The sequence below is a fragment of the Heterocephalus glaber genome, unplaced genomic scaffold (assembly GCF_053883595.1).
Source record: "Heterocephalus glaber isolate CG9 unplaced genomic scaffold, H.glaber_assembly_v1.0 deba00001472, whole genome shotgun sequence".
NCBI lineage: Eukaryota > Metazoa > Chordata > Mammalia > Rodentia > Bathyergidae > Heterocephalus > Heterocephalus glaber.
This window is the reverse complement of record NW_028258315.1, coordinates 90,170,071-90,192,755: the sequence shown is the minus strand read 5'-3', so window position 1 is coordinate 90,192,755 and position 22,685 is coordinate 90,170,071. Positions and strand designations below refer to the sequence as shown.

Sequence of the window (22,685 nt, the reverse complement as noted above, 5' to 3'; positions counted from 1 at the left end):
CAGGCAGATGGATAAGTTGTGTGATCTCTGTTACCACTCTCTGGACAGCCTGTGGCTAATATTCCACTGAGGCCCTGGAATCTGGGGTGGCTTCTCGGTGACCTGCCTTCCGTGGCTTCTCAGGGAGCGATCAAAGACTTGAAAACAATCTGAGTTTGTGAACTGATTAGTACTGTGCTCAGTGCTTCCACAGTGATTTGTTCTCACAAGCCCAGCCTTTACATCTTTTTCCAAAAATTGTACATGGCATTCATCCTCCAGAGTGGTTGAAAAGCTAATAGATATTCTCATTTTATTCCACCCCCGACTAAAGCAACTCAATCGCTAGATGAGTTTTCTGAATTCCATTTGCTCGGGCCTTATGAAGTGAATAAATTTGAATTAATGTGCAGCTTTCTGAGGAGGAGGAAGTTACACTATGAGGGGTTAAGTGATGTCTGTGTTAGTTTATATAAGTGGATCTTTATGAGTACAAATGTACTCACACTACGTTGCCATATTGGCTCTAGTAGATTATATGAAATTTTCATTAAATGATATTAAAATACACATATGGAGATTTCTTAAGTGCGTGTTTTCTCTTGAACAGCCAGATATTTGTGTTCTTTTGGGTTACATTGGCAGGTAAACATTTTTTTTGTTCAAGGTAATAGTTAGAAAAAACAGTTATCAACAAGCATGTATATAACAACTCAAATCCCAATGAATTTTATTTGCTGTATTTGATAACTCTTTAATAATATTTCTTTCTGTAAGAATTAGAGCAGAATTGGGATGACATAAATGAAACTGGTACTCAGTTGTCATCTGAGGGGACAAGTGAGAAGCATTTGGCTTATCTCTAAATGAATATGAATAGAACTGTGGTGAATTAAGCTCATGAATGTTAATATGGCTATAGCTTCTCATTACATAACACTTATTCTGTTCTTTATTGCACTCTTATAGATGTTGATGGTTCAACAATTGAAGCTTTTAAACTAATGGAAGGCTTTTAACCAAGTAGAATGCCTTTATCACTAGCAAGCAGGGAGATCTGAATGTGAATTGAGGTGATTTAAAACAATCTTAGAAAACATTTTTATAAAAGTCTAATACCCATACTTTATGTTTATTTTCAGTTTTCTTTGATTTGAATAAATGAAGGCAACAATTTATGCTATTTGTACTCTTTTCACATGTCTAGGCCAGTTTCCAACTGCATTCGTCATGATATCTCTGAAACCTCAAACATTTAGCATGGACAAGTTCATTTCTTGCTCGTGTAAGTGCCACTGTTGGTCAGGGAGCTCTTCATGGCAGTTTCCTTCCAATGGATGATTCAGGCACCTGAACACTTTCTATCCTAAACGTGCCATCTGGAAAATATAGCTTTTGCAGTTTTACTAGGGGAAGAGCCCATGTAGGAACTTAAAACCCCTCTCAAGTACTTTAAAGGAGTGACACACATCACTTCTGCTCACAGCTCATTGATAAAGCAATCATGTGCCCCACATCAACTAAGGGATGCTGGGAAACATTGGAGAGTGCATGAGATCCACAGCGAGCACTGCTGTTTCCATCATCCCAGGTGTTTGGCAAATGCTTAGTAGAGTGAGTAAATGAATGAATGATGAATCCTTTAAAATGACTTGGCATTCAGATTGCTATTTCAAATTGATAGAGCAAAGATTGCAAATATCTGGCAGAATATTAACCTTAAGGGCCTTTTGTGTATATTTGTGCCATTAACATAGCTACCAGAGCTTGTGACTGCCTTAAGCAGAGTTGCTATGCAGTGGTTCTTTTCTGAGGTCCTGACACACGAACCCTGAAGAATCTGTTTTCTGATCTCAAAGGCTTCTAAAGCAAATAACACCTTGCAGTGAATTATGTGGAAGTGCTTCTGAGCCTTCCCAGAGTACATTTGGGGATGAGCCTTGTTAAGGCACACAGAAGGTTCACCTCCATTAACAGGACAAAATTACAGTCATTTCTCCTTGCTGCTGAGGCAGTCTCCAAGCTGTATGGTCAGCACAGAGGAGTTCATCCATGAGCGTGTGTTGGAGGAGACTGGCCGTTCATGGTGGCCGAGAAGCAAAGAGAGACAGAGAAAGTTGTGTGGTCTCGCTATTCTCTTCAGGGGATCCCCCCAGTGACCTTACTTTCTTTCCCTGGACCCCACTTCCCAAACATTCCACCACCTCCCATAGCACCACAGGTTGGGGACCAAGCCCTTAGCATTTGGGCCTTTGGAGGACATTTATGCAGGTCGTAGCATCCAGGTATATTTAGAAAAGCTTGTATTTTCTTCATATTTCATTCTTCTCTATACCCAACCCCAACTGCATGCAGTATAGCCTGTTGGAAATCTAGTATTGTGCCTTAGGTACACCAATAATAATTACATTTGTTGAATTACCACTTTTATTTTTCTTTGAAATCAGAGACAGTTTTGTGTTTAAGATGCTAGGCAGGAACAGAAAAGACATTGGTATAATTTGTTACCTTGGTAACTGGAGATAGACATCATGTCCTTTGTAATGTGCATGCTCTCCTCTTGGTTGTCTCTTTCTCTAAATAACAGAGAAATGCAGGAGTAAATCATCAGAGCAACTGGACCACCACGATATTCAGTGCTGGAATGTCCTAAATTGCAATAATAATCATGATAATGAAACCACATATTCTCTGTTTGTCTTTTAATTGCTTCTTAACTCTTCTAAGTGGGAATGGCAAAGTTATCATGATGTGGAAACTGGGGTTGATTTATTCCTCACTAACATTGAACTTTGCAGAGCCACCTTTTTTAGTCTATTGGAAACAGAGTTCCTCTGAAAAAGAACAACTTACATAGATAATTTAAATACAGGTTACTACTGTTCATATAGAACTCCAAAAATATGCTTCATGGTCAGAGGGTTGTTGTTAGGCATAAAACATTATGCTCTTAAACTCAAGTACCATAGTTGCTTCCTATTCTTTTACATCTCACTACTCAGTTATGGATTCAAATTCATAAGAGAATTTTTTACCTGGACCAAGGAAGTCTAATAATTGGACGCTAAAGGATCTCATTTTAGATTGTTAGTCTTATAAGCTACTTTTGTGATTTGTATGTGGAGGTCAAATGTTTATATTCAATTTATGGTTCTTGAGTGTGAACTGTGGAGCAATAAATGTATTCTTACTAATGAATTCATATATGGAATGTTAGCTTATAAAGTCCTGACAAAACCCTTTATAGTGTAGTATAGTAGATAGCTTTTGGATTCTCTACCACACTAGCAATGATACCCACCCCAATAGCCCAATTCATTCACGAATCTGGGGCTCAAGAACCATGTTTCTAGAACTCGAATCCATTGTTCCCCACTCCTTTCAAATTTTTTTACTAGACATCTAGAAAGATTTAAACATGGAGAAATTGTCAGTATTCCTCTTTTGCTATGTCAACCAGCGCACCAAGAAAGCAAATCTGCAGAGGGGAGGTTGTGGCAAACACGTAGAGAGAAGCAGAAAGGAGGAGTGAAGGCATTTTTCCTAGATGCCTAGTGTTTCTTGCTTCTGCTTCCAGGACCTTCCTGAGGCTGTCAGAATTCAGTTCTTTCAATTCTGCCAAGAACTTCCATATCACTCCTAATGAAACATCTTCACTAACCCAAATAAATGTCATTGTTTCTCTTTCATGGATAAAGAACATCTAGGGCAAGGGAGACTCATCACATTCCAAGTGTTGATCTCAGTGTTTCTGAACATTTTGTCCAGATCCCTATGACCCAAATCAAGTTAGAATCAGAAGCAAATGGCAGTGTGTTGCCTCATTTATCTGGTCATTCCAGTGTAAGGATTTGGACTGATCACTTGATCAAACTTTACCTTTGTTTGCCAGCTCTTCCCTTTTTTTCTTTTCTTTTCTTTTTTCTCTCTTTTCTTTTTTCTTTTCTTTTCTTTTCTTTTCTTTTCTTTTCTTTTCTTTTCTTTTCTTTTCTCCCTTCCCTTTCCCTCCCCTCCCCTCCCCTCCCCTTCTTTGAGACAGGGCCTCTCTGTGTAGTTTGGCCTCACCTTGAACTTACTATGTAGCCCAGGCTGGCCTCGAACTCATGGTAATCCGTCTGTCTCAGCCTCCCAGGTGCTGGGATCGCAGTCTGTCTGTTTCTACTGGGCTTTGTTCTCAGAAGGACAGTCTCTATGTGAGGCGTAAGATAGCCATTGGCAGCCCAAAGCAGCAACACTACATCTCATGTCCCTTGGAAAATACTGTGGAAATCTCAGTTTCCCGACATTTATAGCATTCTCTGAATACAGAGACAGCCTGAGTGACGTGCCCTTGATCAAAGCGTGGCTGACAGGGCTCCTTGATCAGAAGTCTCTCTTGCTGGGGAGAATCGGAGCACTTTTACTGACACAAGGAAAAGGAGATTCTGAACAGACCAAAGCAACTTTCTCCTCAATGTTTGCCTTTTCCTACTTCAGTAGAAGTGACAGATGCTGCTTCCATGTGTGACACACTCCCATATGCAGTTTTTCTCCTCAGGTGTTAGTCACTTCCTCTTCCTCATGCTCAAGAAAATAAATCTTGCTACAGATGATTTGGCACCAGGTTATTATTCAGATAACCTGAAATCTACTCTATTAGAAAAGACAGTCCCTCGCAAACGTGAGCAGTCTTACCGTTAGTAGTAACAGGCGTGGCATATCTCACAGCTGCTTAGGGCTGAGTCCTGGGAAGGAAACCTCTGCTCTGGAGTGGATCGTTACAAGCATAACTGTGTCAACATAGTTTCTGACAGAAGCCTCCCTGGGCAAATCATAATGAGTGCCTCCCAGCTGCCATTCACTGGGCTTCTGACTATAAACAAGACAGAAGGCCTCTGTGCTTATAGGGAGCTCAAGTTCCTGAGTGGAGATAGGCAGTAAACTTATGAACTAATAAAGAAATAGTAATTGCATATATTGAGTGCAATAAAGAAAATAAAACTGGTTAGTGGGCCTGTTAATATGGTACCCATGAGCCATTTATGACTATTTAAAGCTAAATTAAAATGAAATAACATTTAAAAATCAGTTCTTTCTTCACACCAGTGAATCTCATGTACTTGGTAACCACATGTAGCTGATGGCTACTGTGTTGGACAGTGTGGATAGAAAACCTGCCCATCATCACACAAAGTTCTGTTAGTGCTGAGCTTGGCAGTGACTGGTTAGATATACTAGGGGTGTTCAGGGAAGAGCCTGCTGTGAAGCTCGCATTTATGCTAGGAAGCAAAGCCATTTACCCAAATGTGTAGGGGGAACAGCCTTTCTAGCAGGATCGACAGCAAACCCAAAGACACTGAGATGGAAATGAGCTGTGCCTCTTTGAAGATCCAGAGGTGGCCAGTCTGTCTGATTGAACTGGAGAGCAAGGAGAGAGCTGGATCAAGTATGACCTTGGGTTTCGTTCCACGCCAAAGGGAGATCATTGCTTAAGCAAGGTAGTGACAGCTTTGTTTAATTTTAAAAGGCTCATCTGGCTGCCGGGGCACAAGGGCAGAGCAGTACATGGAAGGCCTTCAGAAACCATTTGATAAATGAAAGGATGAACAAAAGATTCATCCAGGCTAGGTGTCCATTAGTCTAATGTCTCTTTATGAGGGCTTTTTGGATGGAGTTCCCGGAGGTGTTTCTGGAAGCCTCATGAAGTCCCCTTATGCCATTAGACTAAACAGCAACTATAATATCTCCCTAAGAGCCCGGGCTTTTGGACTCTATACAGACCCCTAACAGCCCTCCTTACCTCTCTAAGTCAGAGCTTGGCTCAGTGTGGACCACCTTTAGCCCCTCCAAGCTCCTGCCATACCCTGGGGACCACTGGAAGGCACTGATGCTGGAGGACCTTCACTTAACTCACCCTTCATATTCCTTCAGCAATCTTCACCAGGTAACTCTTCTGTATCACATATGGCACTAAGCTCTGAGAACACAGTAGCACTCGAAGAACCAGCTGTGGTCCCTGCAAATGTATACCACACACTGTAGAGTGAGGCCCTATCAACCACATAATCACTCACATAAGTGGACTGTGACCTTGGGGTAAATGCTACAGAAGACAGTCCTGTGAGACGTCAAGAGTACCCAGCAGGGGTCCCCAGTCAGGGAGAGCAGAGGTGGGTGCCCCCACAACATGATAATCAGGCTGGGTCCAAGGAGGAATGAGGGCTGTGTATTAGAAGCTGGAGCAAATGTCTGGTATGGGAATGGACAAGCAGAGGCCATGAGGATCACAGAGAAATGAGGACCAACATCGCCCAGAGAGGGAAGGAGCTAGTGGTATGTGTGGAAGGCCTGGACCTCAGGTCCCCAAGAAGGCCTTTAATGTGTCCTAGGTCACTGGGAAGTCCCAGAAGGATTGTGTACAAGGGGTGGCCAACTTGCTGAATGTTTCTGAAAGCTCACTGTGCTGTGGGCAAGTGAGACTGAGGGCCCTGGAGTAGGTGCTGAAGGCTCAGATGTGGGAGGTGATGCTGTCCTTTCTTGCCTTTGCAGACATTTCTTACCCTCTCTGTCAAGTAGCTCTGTCACCATCTTTTGAAATTCTAATAGATAGAACCAGATAAAATCTCCAGTGTCCAACGATTTTTGACCCACACAAAGGCAGTTATATATAGTTGAACCCTATACTGTATGTGCTTTTCACCCTTTTTCCATTTATTCTTCAAGATGACTCCACTATAACGTGGGTGACTGTGAACCCGTTTTATGGATGAACTGAGAGGTTCTGGCTCAGCAGCAGAGCTGGGATTCGAATCCAGGGTGTTGGAGTTAAATACTCTACTCAGAGGCTCTTAAAATGAAATGCCAAGGGGCCAGCTAGCCTGCAACAGGCAACAGTCCAAGGCCTGCATAAGTGGCTTGTTAAGGAGCCCATTAGTACTTGGACTTGAATATTCTCAGAGGTTGGAGCTTCCAGATGGCTGGGAGAAGGATATTCATTATCTTTTTTTTTTAAAGGAACTGTGACACTTTGGGGATTGTAAGTGAGTTAATGTAATGTTAATACCTGGAAATATTCTGGAACAGATCATTTAAAAATCAATTTTCACATATGAGGAGAAAATGAGATTATTGAGCAGTAACCAGATGGCACTAGACCTTTGGAGAGGGGACGGCTGAACAGTGATACATGTCACTTCCACATAGGATACGCTTGCATGGGGAGTTGGATATTTGCTTGGCTCATTCAGAACTAATATTTCTATTAATTTTTATTTTCTAATCGAAGTTATAAAAAGCTGGCCATCATCCCAGAGCAGGAAAGGGGAAAAAGTAAGCTAAAGAGGAGAGAACCAAAACACATGAGGAGCCTGCTATATATAGGCCCTTTGCCCACTGCTGTTGTGCATTTTATCCCATTCCATCCTCAGGAAGACTGGAAGAGGTAGGGGTCACCACTCCCACGTGACAGAAGAAGAAACCAAGTTGCAAATATGTGAGGATGCCTTAGAAAGCAGGCACAGCGTCATTCCCGTGCATCTGGCTGCCATGCTCTTCCTCTCCTGTCCAGACCAGTTTGCCTGGCTGTTTGTGAAGGGACATAGGGCAAATCCAGGGAGAAAGGCTCTGAATGGGGATCAAATTCCTCTCCTGGCTGGGAGCTAACTTGTGGAGAGGGAGAAGGAAGGGTCTTCCTAGCTGGTGGTGAAACATGGAAGTGTTTTCCTGGGAGGTACAGATGAGGAAGATTTATCCGTTCATTCATCCCACTGTCCCGGACCAAGGGTCTCCAGGCATTGGGCTGAACAGCAGAGGTGTGGCGGTGAGAAAGGTGCTCGTATCTCTGGGAAGGTAGGGACTAATGTCTCCAGAAATCCCGGGATGCCTGTGTCTTCCTCCCCTTAGTGAGGGAACACCATCCAAAACACATCCTATAAGGATTTCCAGTGGGGTGAATGCCATGCAGGAAAAAGCTAAAACCCAGTGGGAAGGAGACAGCCTTCAGAGGGAGTGGGAGAGCCCGGAGCCTTGCAGGTGGGATGGAGCCCATCACCACGCGTGCCTGTTACTTACATTGCATTACGTAGGCTGGATACTGTGATAGGAGCCTGGTACACAGTAGTGAATGAACTTTACAGATGAGAAGACTGAGACACACATAAGGAATATATAAACATGCAGTTATCCTATGCATGAATATCCTGTTGTTCCTATGACTTGATCTCCTACCCACCAATCTTCCATCCTACCTACTTGTCTCTCTCTCCGTTTTCTCTGGAGAGCCCTGAGCAGTACAGTCATTTGCTGAATAGGCATTGGATTTGCTGCTGAGTGAGTTCTGTGTCCAACCTTCCGGCTGGGTTTTGTGAGTTGCTCTTATCTTCAGGTTCAGTGACAAATAAGTGTAAAGAGAAGCACAGGCCACCTCTCAGGGAGTTCACGGAAGGTTGTCTCTGCAGTATGCACAGGAAACAATTAGAAAACTTTCCAGGGAGAATTTGGTTCCCAAGCCAAGGCATGTGGAATGGATACTTCCGGCCTGCGAGGCAGGTAGTTTGCAGTGGTGTCTTGGAGTTTTGTTATGCAGCTTAGCAGCAGAAAGGGGAAGCAGAAGCCACCATGTCTGTGCCTGGGCTGCATACTTACACCCTTTGGGGAGACTGAAAGAATCTCAATGCTTGGGACCCACCCAGGGATTTAAATGTAATTGTGCTGAGGTTTGGCCAGAGTTGAGAAGCACTGCCTTAGGATTTCTTCATGTATGAGATTAGGTGCCTCTCACATGAAAAGAGTGGAGAGGGAATCAGGGCAGAATTCAAAGAAACTAGGGCTTGCAGGCCATCTTCTGCCAGCTGCTTGTTTTTGTAAATAAAGTTTTATTGGAACACAGCCACACCCATTTGTTTATGTATTGCATTTGGCTGCTTTCACTAAAACAGCCAAATTGAATATTACAACAGAGACTGTCTGGCCTGCAAAACCTAAAATATTTACTATGTGGCTCTTTCCAGAAAAAGTTTGCCAACCCCTAAACTGGGGAGTGACGAGCTTTCAAGGTTGTGGGTGGTGTGGGAAAGACTGGCCCGCAACTCCGAGGATGGCATCCTTCCCTCTGGCTGAGATTCTGTCTCTGGAGCCTTCTAACACACACAGGCCCTCACCACCAGCACATGAGGGAGGCCCGCAAATTGAGACTTCTCGCCATCTAGTGATTCTTCCTGCTGAATGTGAAGATGCATCCTGGAGACGTCCCTGTCACAACTGAAAATTGCCAACTTCTATGTCAATGGGCCTGAGTTGAGAGACTCTGCAGGCGAGCAGGATGCCCTGGCAGCCCTTGGGGATCTATCTGTAGGGCTGTCGCACTATCTTCAAGCTCCATCTTGTTGTCTCCCTTGGATGGTGACAGCACAGATCAGCCATTCTGATCACGTCTTGAGTTATCTTTATGCTGCTTCTCCGGGCCCACTCTTCTGTCCAAATTTGTGACAGTGCCTATACAGTTGTACGACTTTGTTCCCTACATCTTTCCCTTTCCTCCGTCCCTGTGGGTCACTGCTTACAGTATAATCTTCCCAACCGACCGGGCAGCTTTCCCTGTGTCATGCAGCTGGGAGAAATTGACTGCAAAGACAGGTGTGTTCACTGTGGGTCCTGGAGGAGGCTTGTTGACCAAGCAGATTCTGACAGTGTTGTCCAGTCAGTCAGCCAACAAATGATTATCCGATGCCTCTGTGCCTGGGACAGTGATGAGTGATCACAGGCCTAACTCCTGCAGTTATGGAACTGGTCTCATGATGGACTTGGGTATGGATAAAGCAATCACAAAGGACACATACAGTGATCCCCTGTTACTTATATGGACAACTAAATGTCAGCTAAATTTTGAGAGTGCTGCATACAACACCTCCTTCTTGAATTTAAAGTGTATATTGTCCATTCTCTGAATAAGCTAGGAGTATGCAATGAAGGCACCCTCTTTGCATTTCCTTAAATCTAGCTCTCCCTAAATTTGCCACACTTGGTTGGAGAAGTATTTCCTTGTCAGCCTTCTGCGGACTGACTTATGGTGTCACAGATCATACTTCAGAGATGTTGCTCTGAGGCCCAGCAGAGAAGTATGCACCGGAGACTACACAAAGCCAGGCACTGGGGTGTCCAGAGGGACTGTGCCACTTTAGTTTCTATTTGCTTGGATGCCATTGTTGTACTTGGTTTTATAATGTGCAGATGTTAGCAAAATAGTTGGAAGGCACTACACATGAAAAATAAATATTGTATGTATAATGTGATGCTCGAAAATTTTCAGTGAAAGCAAAACTTGATCAACAACAAAGTCTGGAAATGGGAGTTCAGGTGCCTCAGCTGGTGGCTGGACCTCCTCTGCCCTGGCCCCACCTTCCTCTCTGAACTCTCCATGACCGCCTCCCATTCGCTGGGCCAGTCCGACCCCTTGCTTGTTCCCTTCCCCACTTGTCTGCTACACGGCTTTGTTTCTGCTGTCTGTCTTCTCATCTTGGCATAGCCCGATCCCCCAGTTTCCAAGTCATAGTCCTGGTATATCGTTACTGAGGATTCCCTTTAGCCAAAGGAATAGTTATTCTTAATTTCTGTGTCTCAAATACCCTATAGCACCCCACTGCAGGGATTGGCCCAGGACGAATTGTTTGTGTCACTTTTTGAATTTCTGATAAATAAAGGTTTACTGGAACAGCCAGGCCTGTTACTCCTTGCGGATGTCCACGGCTGTCTCTTCAGACTGTGACAGCACTGTGGAATAGTACTGTCTACAGCCCAAGCATAGCCTACAGTATTTACTGTCTGAGCTTTGACAGAAAATCTGCCCTCCCCTGCTTAGGAACTTTAGACACTTACTCATTGAACTGCCACATTCTGAGCCTGGGGATGGGCCAGCTTCTGTGAATACAATATGGTACTCACCACTTTGCCCCTGGTATTTTATATGCCACATTTTGTTGCCTGGATTAATTCCTTTTGTGTCCCTGTCACCCTTAGTAGGTCATCAGATAATACTGATGAAAGAATTAGTTTACTCTAACCCTATGGGTGACAAGGATTCAGAAATACTTAGGTGGCTTGGACCCAACATATCTTTTCCTCAGTCAATCACAAGGACAAAGCCACTGAGCCTCATCATTAGAACAATGCATTCCAAGGACTGAGAACTGCATCTTGTTTGTACTGAATCAGCCATTTGAAAATCAATACAGATGGAGAAATGGATTTGGGGAGGAGAAACAGACCACACAGTCATCCATGGTAAACAGTGACTGCCAGTGAGCAAAATCGTGCTTATGTTTCCATCCTTCCTACATCTGCATTCTGGGCTGTGAGGATTATTCAATTAAATGGCAATTTAGAAGCTGCCTCCAGAGTTCCTGTGGGTGAACATTACTGCTTTGTCCTTTACCCAGCCTGCCAAGACTTTGTTTTGTTAATGTAACTTCCAGTTACTGTAAATGAAAGAATGGAAGTGAAGATTTCAGTTTGCAAAAGTGTTGAGAATCTGTGGAATACTTGGGTCTATGGAAGATCAGAACTTTCCTTAACAGGGTGCTGGGGCTAGAAGCTCTATATGATTCGTCAAAAGCAGCTCTTTCAAATAGGGGCCCTTCCTCTTCTATGCTTTGGGCCCTTCATGGGTTGGTGAAGGTTTTCTGCATGGTAAGGCGTTCACCTGGATGGTGTTTCATCAAAAGATGATGGCTTCTTTTGTTTCTGAATGCCAGATGGCAGGACGTCATGGTTTAAACAATGGTTAGGCATGGAATTTGTTCACTTGAGCTCTGTTTCTGTAAAGTTATTGAATTAATAATTCAAAAAGAATTGCAAGTTTTTTTGTGACTTAAATTTTTTGAGGCATTTATTCCTATATATGAAAATGTAACAGTTCTTTAGCACACAGTTCACAGCGTAGCGAGGAATGGATGCCCATGCTGAATAACCCATGGTTCATAAAGACACAACTTGACCAGTACTCCTCTCCTCCCTTCCTCTCGCTCCCAGGTGACAACCCCCTCTATACCAGAAGCAGCCCAGTTGGCATCACAGTCAAACCATTACCTTGCCTGTTGTAGAACAAAATCACACATATAAATCCCATTTAGTCTAGTTTCTTACACTCGTGTTTGTTAGATTCATTCCTATTTTGAGTGTCAGTAATTTGTTCCTGAATTCTATACTAATCCATTAGAGGGATATATCACAGATTTGTTTATCCCTTCACCGGTTAATGAACATTTGGTTTATTTCTAGTTTTTGACTATTACGAACAGGGCTTCTTTTAAATGAACATTCACTTCAGTGTTTTTGTGGGGATTTGTTTTCATTTCCCCTTGGTAAATACCTTGGAGTGGAACTGCTGGGTCATAAGGCAGTATGTGTTGAATGTCACAAGAGGCTGCAATATTTTTTTTCCAAAATGTTCATAGCATTTTATACTTTCATGGGGAATATATACAAGTTCTGATGGTTCTGTACCATAGGTAATATTAAATATTATCAGACTTTTAAAATTTAGCTTTTGTAGAGTTATAAAATGACATCTGCTGGGTTTTTATTTTGCATTTTGCAGACGGCTAATGATGTTGAACACATTTTAGTCTGCATTAAAGTCTCCTCTGTAGCATGAATCCATATTATGGCTGACATTTTAAGATGAGTTATAGGAGTTTAATACATATTCTGAGTACAAATCATTTGTTGAATTACTGAACTATGAATACATTTTCCTTAGCAGTAGCTTTTGTATTTATTAACAGTGAATTTGATGATCAAAAGTTTTGAATTTTCAAAAAAAAAAAAGGTTTGAATTTTCATAAAGTCCACATTATGAATTTTAAAAACTGTAAGTACTTTCTGTATCCTAAGAAATCAATGTATACCTGAAGGCCAAAAAATACTAGTTTTTTCCAGAAATATTACAGTTTTGTTTTTGCATTTAAGTCTATCATTCACCTTGAATTAATATGTATATGATGTGAGTTAGGAGATGAGGTTTTTTATATATTTAATCATTTTTTACAGTACAGTTTATTGAAAATCCTTTTCTCATTGAAATAGTTTTCCTGAAAATCAGTTGATTGTACATGTGTGGCTTTATTTCTTGACTTTCTTCTGCTTTATTTATCTTTTTTTGACTATTGTAACACTAATACCACACTGTTTTGATTAGAGTATGGCTTAAACCAGGAATGTGAGTCCTTGGATGTTTTTCTTCTTTTTTACATTGTTTTGAATATTTAAGTCCATTGGATGTCTGTATGAAATTTAAAATCAGCTTGACAGTTTCTATAAAATGATTGTTGATATTTCCTTAAGATTTCATTGAATTTACAGATCTGTTTAGGAAGAATCAACATCTTAATACAGAGTTTTCTAATTCTTCAACAAAGTATCTCTCTCGATTTATATAAGTTTTCCTTAATTTGTCACAACAATGTTTGAAGTTTTCAAGGCTTAGTAGTTTCCAGGCATTGCACATATTAAAAATTTATACCTTCAAGTTTGATATTTTTATGCTGTTATTTTCAATTACCAATTGTTCTTTGTTAATATATAACTATATATACATATATATATGTATCTATATATGTACTTATGTTGTATCCTGTGACTTTGATGAATTTTTTACTAGAGTATATTATGTGGCTTCCTTAGGGTTTTCTATGTAGATAATCATGTTGTCTGCAATTAAAGTCATTTTCCTTTCTAATACCAAAACCTTTGATTTATTTATTTGTCTTATTTGTCAGGACCACAGGTATAATGTTGAGTAAGGATGAAAAGATATCTTTGCCTTATAATAATCTGAGGGGGAAAACAATTCAGTGATTCATGCTAACTATAGTCATCCCCCAATATCTGTGAGGGATTGGTTCTAGGATTCCCATGAATAGCAAAGTCTGTGGATGTTTAACTGCTTCACATAAAATTGTGCAGTATTTGTTTATAAACTACGCACATCTTTAATTCATATCTAGAGTAATTACACCACCTAGTGCAGCGTAGATGGTGTGTAAATTTTTTATACCGAGTTTAGGAAATAATTACAAGAAAAAAGTCTGTACATGTTCAGTACAGACTCATTTTTTTCAAATACTTTTGATTCTGGTTGGTTGAAACCATGGATGTCGAACCCACAGATATGGAGGGTCAACTGTGTAATGTTAGTTGTAGGATTTTTTTGTAAATGCCCTTTATCAAGTGGAGGATATTTTTTCCATTTCTAATTTCCTGAGCATTTTTATGATGCACAAAAAGTGAATTTTGTCAAATATTTTTGTGCATCTGTTTGACTATATGTTTTTCTTTGTTCTGTGAATGTAATGGGAATCACTTTGATTTTTCAAATGTCAAACCAACCTTGAATTTCTGAGAAATACTACACTTTTAATTACAGGTGGATTGTTTCAGTGTTTTAAGGTGTTTGCCTCTAGTTTCTTGAGTAATATTATTGTATAGTTTTAAAAATTTTCTTGTTTGGTTTTGGTGTCCTCATTAAGTACATTGGAAAGTATTCTGTCCTATAATTTTCCAAAAGAGTCTATATAAAATCACTTGGGTTTTGTCTTTGTATATTTGATACAATGTGTTAGATAAGGCCTGTGAACTTAGAGTTCAGTAGTTTGTTTATTTTGGCATAGCTATTAACTGTGAAATCAGTGTCTTTTTTTTTTTTTTTTTTGGTACTGGGGATCGAACTCTGGTCCTTGCGCTTGCGCAGCAGGCAGCAAAGCCACTGAGCTAAATCCCCGGCCCCAAAATCAGTCTCTTTTGTATGTGTGGGATAAGTCATATTTTGTATTTATTCTTGTATTAACTTTGATCATTGTTGTTTTTCAAGGAGTTTGATATTATTTATTAATGAATTTGTTAGCACAAAGTAACATTCTCTTATCTTTTAATTATCTGTAGGATCTGTAATAATGTTTCCCCATTCATTCCTGATAGTGGTATTTTATGCTTTCTTCCTTTTTTTTAAAATCTATTATATTATTTAATTTTTTATCACTCTAACAGAATACCTGAGATAATCAATTTAAAGTCATAAGTTGATACTTGACTGCTTTGAGACTTGTAGAATTTGGTGTGTGATGTATTTTGACATGAAAATTTTATTCTAGTACTCCTTGTTTGTTTAGTACTTAATGTGCAAAGTAGAACTTGTTGATTTCAGTGGTCTTGTGACTTCCTACCCTTTACCAAAACAATGTGGTACTTGTCATTTTGTTACTTATGGAGCCTTCCAGAACCAATAAATGATGAGTACTGAGATACCACTGTAGAAGAAGAAAAGATGTATTTTGGCTCACAGTTTGAGAGGTTTCAGTACATGGTCAGCTAGCCCTGTTGCTTTGAACTTGTATTGGCATAGTAAATCATAACAGGTGTATGTAGGGGCTGCTTGTTCACCTGATGGCAGTTGAGAAGCACAATGAGAGTGGGGAGGGGCTGGGGTGGCAATATTCCCTCCAAGGCATGCTTCCAGTAATCTTACTTCCTCCCAGTAGGCCCTACCTCTTAAAGGTTCCACTACCGCCCAGAAGCACCACAAGTTGGTGACTAGACCTTAACATATGGGCTTTGGGGGAACACTTCCAAACCATAGCATCAGTCTAGTTAATGCTTTATATTTTCATTAATTATTTTAGAGCACCAAATTTTTATATCATTGATTGTTTTTGCTTCTGTTTTGTTTTCTTGATTTCTGCTTTTATCTGTATTAATTCCTTTCTTTAACATTGAGTTTACTTTATTCTCCTTTTTAAAAGCTTTTTAGGTTCAATCTTAAGGATGGCATATTCCTCTTGAAATTCTGTTCGATAAGGTTTTTAATTTGCCAGATTTTCTCTGAGCTCTGCCTTAGCTATAACTCACAAATATTGACATGTTTTCACTGTGATTGATTTTAAAATATTTTATGATTTTCCACATCATTCTCTTCCTTCTCACATATATTATTAAGGATATATTTTTAAATTTCTCAGTCCTTTGGACTTTTCTAGATACTGTCTTTTATTAGATATCTGGATATCATTGTTATTTACATATTAATATCATATATTGACTTCTAAGTTTAGCCCATTATGATCTGAGCACATACTATGTGTATTTCAGACATTTGTAATTTATTGAAATTTCTTTGGTAATCTATTATATACCCTGGAAAATAATGGCTCTAGAGTTTTTTGGTATGGAGTTGTGTAACTGTCTAGTAGGTTCAGTTGGGAAATAGTGTTGCTACATGAACATCCATCAGCAAAAGTCCTGAGGATTGAGTCTGTTGATCTTTCCTGATAGACACCATTTCAAATGTGTTGTTGTAACTCAGTACTGGAAGTATTAGGTGCAACATATATAATTTCACTGAGACAGAACCTGGCTTCCTCAGAACTTTGCTTCATGTGTATGCTCTTTTTGCAGATTTTGCATTTTATCTTTTCAATGTAAGAAATTTTCTCCAAGAAACAATTTGGTTTCATTAATTTTCTCTATTGATTTTTAAAAAATTTTTATTGATTTCTTTTCTGCAAATTAAAATAACAATTATTTTAATTTTTCTCACTTACTTTAGATTTAGTAATACCTTTATTTTTAGTTTCCTAAAGTAGAAACTTAGATGAGTGATTCTAGGTATTTTTTCTTTTCTAATATATATATATATATGATATCATAAATCTCCCTTTAAATATTGTTTTTGCTTCATCTCATAAATTTTTGGTCAGCTATATTTTCATTTTCCTTTAGTTTGAAATTTCTCATGAGTTGGCTTTTTGATCTATGTGTTACTTAGAAGTATATTGTTTAATCTTCAAGTATTTGGAGATTTTTGGGCTATCATTTTGTTATTGATTTCTTGTTAAATTCTATGATAGACCGAGGACATACTTTGTATGCTTTATGTTCTTTTAAATCTGTAAAGGTGCATTTTATGGCCTAAAGTAAATATTCTTAGCAAGCATCCTCACATGCTTGAGAAGAAAGCCCATTCTGCTCTTGTTAGATGAGGTATTTTATAAATGTCAATAAGGTCCAGTTGATGGTGTTCTTCAGCTCATCTATATTCTTACCAACTTTTGCCTACTGAGTCTGTCAATAACTGATAAGAGGGTGCTGAAGTCTTTAGTGTAATAGAGAATTTATCCATTTCTCTTTGAAGTTCTTTTGGTCTTTGCTTTTTAAATTTTAATTGTCTGTTGTTAATTTCCCATACATCAAGTTGTTATTTCTTCTTGGAGGATTTACTGCCAGCAATTAAGTAATACTCATATTTTTCTATGATAATTTTCCTTATTCCAAAGTCTCTTTTGTCTAAAATTAATGTAGCAACTCTAACTTTTTAAGATATTTTTCTGTATTTCAATATCATTTTACTTTTAATTTTCCTATTTCTTTATGTTTACAATGAATTTCTTTTGGTAAAAAATATAGTTGCAACTTGTTTTTATTTCCTTTTTCAATCCATTGCAATTTTCTTTTTTCAGTTTTTATTTTTTATTAATACACATTTACATTACCTCTTGAGTGAGGGAGTTGGTTCAATTTTTTTCTGCTCTTTCTAGCCCCTTTATCTCCCTCCCTCCATCTCTTCATATCCTTCCCATTTGAAAAAGATTTATCTCCCTACTTTCTATTTTTTATCTTGTATTTTGCTCTTTATTTGTGTTGTGGGTTCTCATATAAGAGAAACAATGTGATATTTTAGCTTGTGTGTCTGATTTATTTAACTTAACATTATGGTCTCAAGTTGCATCCATTTTCCTACAAATGATTCAAATTTATCCTTTTTTATGAGGCTTGTTTTTTGTCTGCTATTACAATCTCCTTTTAAATGGTATATGTAGATCATTCACATTTAAAGTGATTATTGATATAGTAAGATTAATACATACCATATTTACAGTTGCTTCCTATTCACTGACCTTGTTTCTGTTGCCTTTGACTTTTTTTGCCTTTCTCTAGCTTTAATGAAACATCTGATGTGACTGAATTTTCTCTCCTTTATTAACACATAATTCCTTGTAAAATTATTTTAGTAGTTTTCAGTATACATTTACAACTTGGAATTTTAATTTTGAAGCTTTAATTTTAACTTAAATTCACTTTTAAATAAACCTGTACCACTTCAGGAGTAGTGCAGGTACCTTTCAACTGAGTACCTTAGCTCTCATTTGTGCTGCTGTAACTTAATACTGAGGCTGAGTAAATTATGAAGAGCAGGAATTTATTTTCTCAAATTCTGGAGGCTGAAAAGTCCAAGGTCAAAGCACCAGCAGGTTTAATGTCTGGTGAGGGCTTCTTTCTTCTTCCAAGATAGTGCCTTTTAAAAAAATGAATATCTTTTTATTAGTGTATGTTTGCAATACAAAATAAATACATTCATCATAAGAAATTGGTCCATATACATATTGCACCTTGATCCATTTTTCTTTTCCTTCCCTTCCTCTCCCTCCTTCAAGACAGTGCTTTGATGCTGCATTCTGTGGAGGAGCAGGAACACTTTTCACATGCGGAAGGTAGAAGAGCAAAACAGATGAACTCCCTTCATCAAGCCCCTTTACAAAGGCACTTAGTCCCATTTATGAGGAAGAAGCCCTGGGATCTAATCACTTGTTGATATTCCCACCTCTTCGTACTGTCACATTGAAAAGACCTACATTTTGGAAGGGACATATTCAAACAGAGTGTTCTCCACCCTCCCCCAGTTCCTTATAACACTACTGTCATTTGTTTTACTTATCCATAAGCTACAATCACCCAATAAATTTTTGCTATTAGTATTTTGAACAAGATGTTCTGTATTAGATCAGTTAAGAATAAGAAAGATTATGTATTTCACCTTCATTTATTCTGCCATAATAGTCTTCTTTATATAAATCAGAACTTCTGACCTGTATAGTTTTCTTTCTCTTTTAAGAACTTTTTTTTCGGTACCAGGAATCGAACTCAGGACCTTGCTCTTGCCAGGCCACTGAGCTACATCCCCGGCTCCTTCTTTTAAGAACTTTTAACACTTCTTACAAGCCAGGTCTACTAGCAATAAATTCCCTCAATTGTTGTTCGTCTGAGCAGATCTTTATTTCTCCTTCACTTCTGAAGGATAATTTTGCTGGATATAAAAATCTAAATCATGTGTTTTTTCTTTGAACATTACATATCTCAGTCTATTCTCTTGCTTGCTTATAATTTCTGAAGAGAAGTCTGATATAATGCATATCCTTGTTTTTCTATAAGATTTTTTCAAGCTTTTACCTTTTACAGTAGTACCTCAGCTCACAAATGCTTTCGTCTGCAAACAATTTGGTTTGCAAACAGAAACATTTGGCAGAATTTTGTTTGTGTTTGCAAACTGCATTGGGTGACAAACACAACTGTGGGCATCTTTCCCACACAAACACAGATGTGGCCATCTTTTCCAAAATTGTAGAACAGATTAAGTTTATGAGGTACGTTAGCATTGTATTTTTTGCAGGTTGAATTTGATATACAATTATACATTTTTTGCATAGTCTTCACTGTGCTTGATGCTTTCTGAGCTGATGTATCTGTAGTTTGGTGTTTGTTGTTAATTTTGGAAAATTCTCAGCCATTATTTTTTCAAATATACCTTCAGTCCCTTTCTCTCTCTCTCTCTCTCTCTCTCTTTTTCTCTTTTTTTTGGTTGAGACAGGGTCTCACTGTGTAGCCCAGGCTGGCCTAGAACTCACAGTGATCCTCCTGCCTCAGCCTCTCAAGTGCTGGGATTACAGGTGTGCACCTTCACACCCAGCTCCTTTCTCCTCCTTCCAGTATTCCAATTACATCTGTATTACTTCTTTCATAAGTATCTCACAGTTCTTGGATATTTGGTGATTTTTCTCCCTCTTTCCTTTTCTATTTGGGATGCTTCTGTGGACCTCTGTTCGGGCTCCCTGGTTGCTTCTTCAGCTGTGTCTGGTTTTCTCATGAGCCATCCAAAGCAGGGTTCATTTCTGTTCCAGCGTATCTGCTTTGGGTATTTAATATTCTTTTGTAGAATAGTCCCCTCTCTGCTTACAGCATGTATCTATTTTATATGTTACCCACTTTTTCTGTGAGTGCCCTTATCATGTTAATCATGGTTCTTTTAAGGTCCTGATCTGTTTGTCCTACTGCACCTTCCACTGGCTGTCTTGCAAGATTGCTCTGTGGATAGACACATTCCGGAGAGAGATTGTGTTTGAATTCTGGCTCAGCTGGTAAGCTGTGGAATCTTTGTCAGAGTACAAAGTACCTCAGTTTCCTTATTTGTGAACTGGGAATTGTGATAAAAATCTACTTTGTGAAATTGTTAGGAGAATCAAAATAGTTAACCCATGAAAAGCTTAGAATAATTCCTGGTACAGACTGAACATTCAGTGTATGTTACACAATGGTGACAGCCGTTTGTGAAAGGTGCCAGCACATTCCCACCTGAGAGTCTTTCCCTCGCTGCCCTCTCTGCATGAGATGCTTCCTGTAGACCCGTGCGCCTGGCTGGCTCTCCTCATTCAGTCTTTCTGCACCAGTCACCAGAACAGCAAGATCCTCCCTGAGCACCAGTGTAACATTCCAGCCTCCCACTGCTGCTGTTCCCCTTCCCTGCTTTCTCACTGTTAGTTTCACAGTATTATGATCGGACATATTTTATATTCACTTGTTTTTGTTGTTGTTGATTTTCTTCCACCCTCAACTTAAATATACGCTCTATTTCAGCACAATCTGTCTTCAGAATTTAAAGAATAAAATGTTTTTAGGACAATTTTCTTTATGTTCATGTGAGAAAGTACTGTGCAGCCCTTTAAATTCCGGGTTTTCAAGAATGTTTAATGGCATTGGCAAATATTCATATAGTGTTATCACACCTGTGGAAAAGCAGCCACAGGTAGTAGGTAAAACAGCGCTTATAGGAGCCGATCAGCATCCATGCGAGGATAGCACATGGCCAATGCCCGGCCTGAGTCCATAACCCCATCCCTTATGCAGCGTGTAATGCTTTCTGTCTTTCTCTTTCAGTATGAATACTTCAATGCTGTGCTGATAAATGAAAGAGACAAAGATGGGAACTTTCTGGAACTGGGGAAAGAATTCATCTTAGCCCCCAATGATCATTTTAATAATTTGCCAGTGAACATCAGTCTGAGTGATGTCCAAGTGCCAACGAACATGTACAACAAAGGTAAGGCTCCCTGCTGCTGAAGAGGTACAGCAGGTTGAAGAGTCAGGGGCTTGAGAGGTCAGGGCCAGTTGGTTTGGGATGTAGTGTTCTTCAGTTTTTTAAAAAACACAAATAGGAGATGAGTGCAGTAAGGGTCTGCTGGGTGGGTGGAGCCTGTGCCTGTTGGGCCTGGAGACCTGAGCTGCTGTTTTCCTGGCTGGTGTTTCCATCAATCCCTCTAACACACGGTCCAAGGGGCAGCAAACTATTTCTGCAAAGAGCCAGAGAGTAAATTCTTAGACTTTGCCAGCCGGAGGGTCTCTGTTGCCACTTCTCTGCTTTTCCGGCCCAAAGCACCCCGGAACAATGTGTAAATCACCAGGCCTGGCTCTTTTTCAATAAAACTTTTTATCTACAAAAAACGATGTCCGGATTAAACTTGCAGGCTGTAGTTTACTGACCCCTGGGTTAATCCTTCCGTCATCTAGCTCCACTTCCTGGAGCGGCGTTATGGGTACGGAGCTCCCGGGGTCGCTCTGGGATCCGCTGTGGTCTTTCCTCAGTGTCCTGAGCAGCAAACCGGGAGGGGTGGGGCTTGTGTCTCTTAACATCAGTCTTCACGTAAACAATTGAGTTCTTTTCCCAAAATTCCCCTCTGCTCATTTAAGTTGGGGTTTTAGTGGCCAAGGACTGTAATTGTGTCCTCCTTGGGTGGTTGTGAGGACAAATTTAAGATATTAATGTTCAGCTGTTCTTAAAATGTTTACCCTTGTCCTTGTGACTTAGGAGTTCCCTCCACTTTGTCATACCCAGAAGGCTCCTAAACAAAGAGCCTGAGAGAAGTAAGTCAGAAAATCACAGTGGCATTCAAGATAAAAAATCTGTCCATTGTCTGTCATCAAGGCACCAAAGATATCAGTGGCCAGTTTTGTTTTAGTTTAAGCTTTTAGTATTTTTATTTACAAAATATTATAGCATGTTAGTAATACAGAAGGATGAGGTTCATTTGGGAAATTGGAACCTGCATTTACCATATCTTGATCATCGTACCCAGTTTCAAACTCAACCATCACCAGCGTCTAATGGTCAAGGACAGGAGCTACAGGTTTCAGTCCTGCTCTTCCTCTTGTGGGTTCTGTGATGCCAAGCGAGGACCTTTTTCGCCCTGAGCCTCAGTTTCCTTCTTTGTACAACAGTAATAAGGGTACGATCTCCTTCACCCAGTTCCTGAGAGGGTATAAAATGATGCCCGTGTAGCCCGCTGCACAGCAGTAGCTCTCAGGAGTGCTCAGTGCGTTTTAGCTGTTGTTGCTGTTATTGGGAAATAGCATGGATATGAATTGAGCTTCAGAATTGATCTAGGGTAATGTTTAAGGGGCCTGGTTGGTGAGTCCATCTTCCAGCTTATGGTCTCTCAAACTCTGTTCTTGTGGCTGGATGCTTAAGGTCCTCTTTTTGTTTGTTTATGTGTTATCCATCCTTAAGAAGCCTCGGAGGCCATCCACTGTGCATTAATTGTTCTGACAGTTCCTGGAGATCCCATGGGGAAGCA

The 22,685-nt window shown here is 39.8% G+C and overlaps 1 protein-coding gene across 17 annotated transcripts in view; it reads left to right on the top strand.

Moving 5' to 3' along the window:
* The window catches only part of Cacna2d3 (calcium voltage-gated channel auxiliary subunit alpha2delta 3), a 1,090,211-nt gene that overhangs the window by 546,684 nt on the left and 520,842 nt on the right, over positions 1 to 22,685 (top strand). For all 17 annotated transcript variants that reach the window (XM_087181525.1, XM_087181521.1, XM_087181526.1 and 14 more), the window contains one exon: positions 20,992 to 21,154. In XM_087181525.1, coding sequence (XP_087037651.1) covers positions 20,992 to 21,154 — 163 coding nt within the window. The remainder of the gene's footprint in view (positions 1 to 20,991; positions 21,155 to 22,685) is intronic.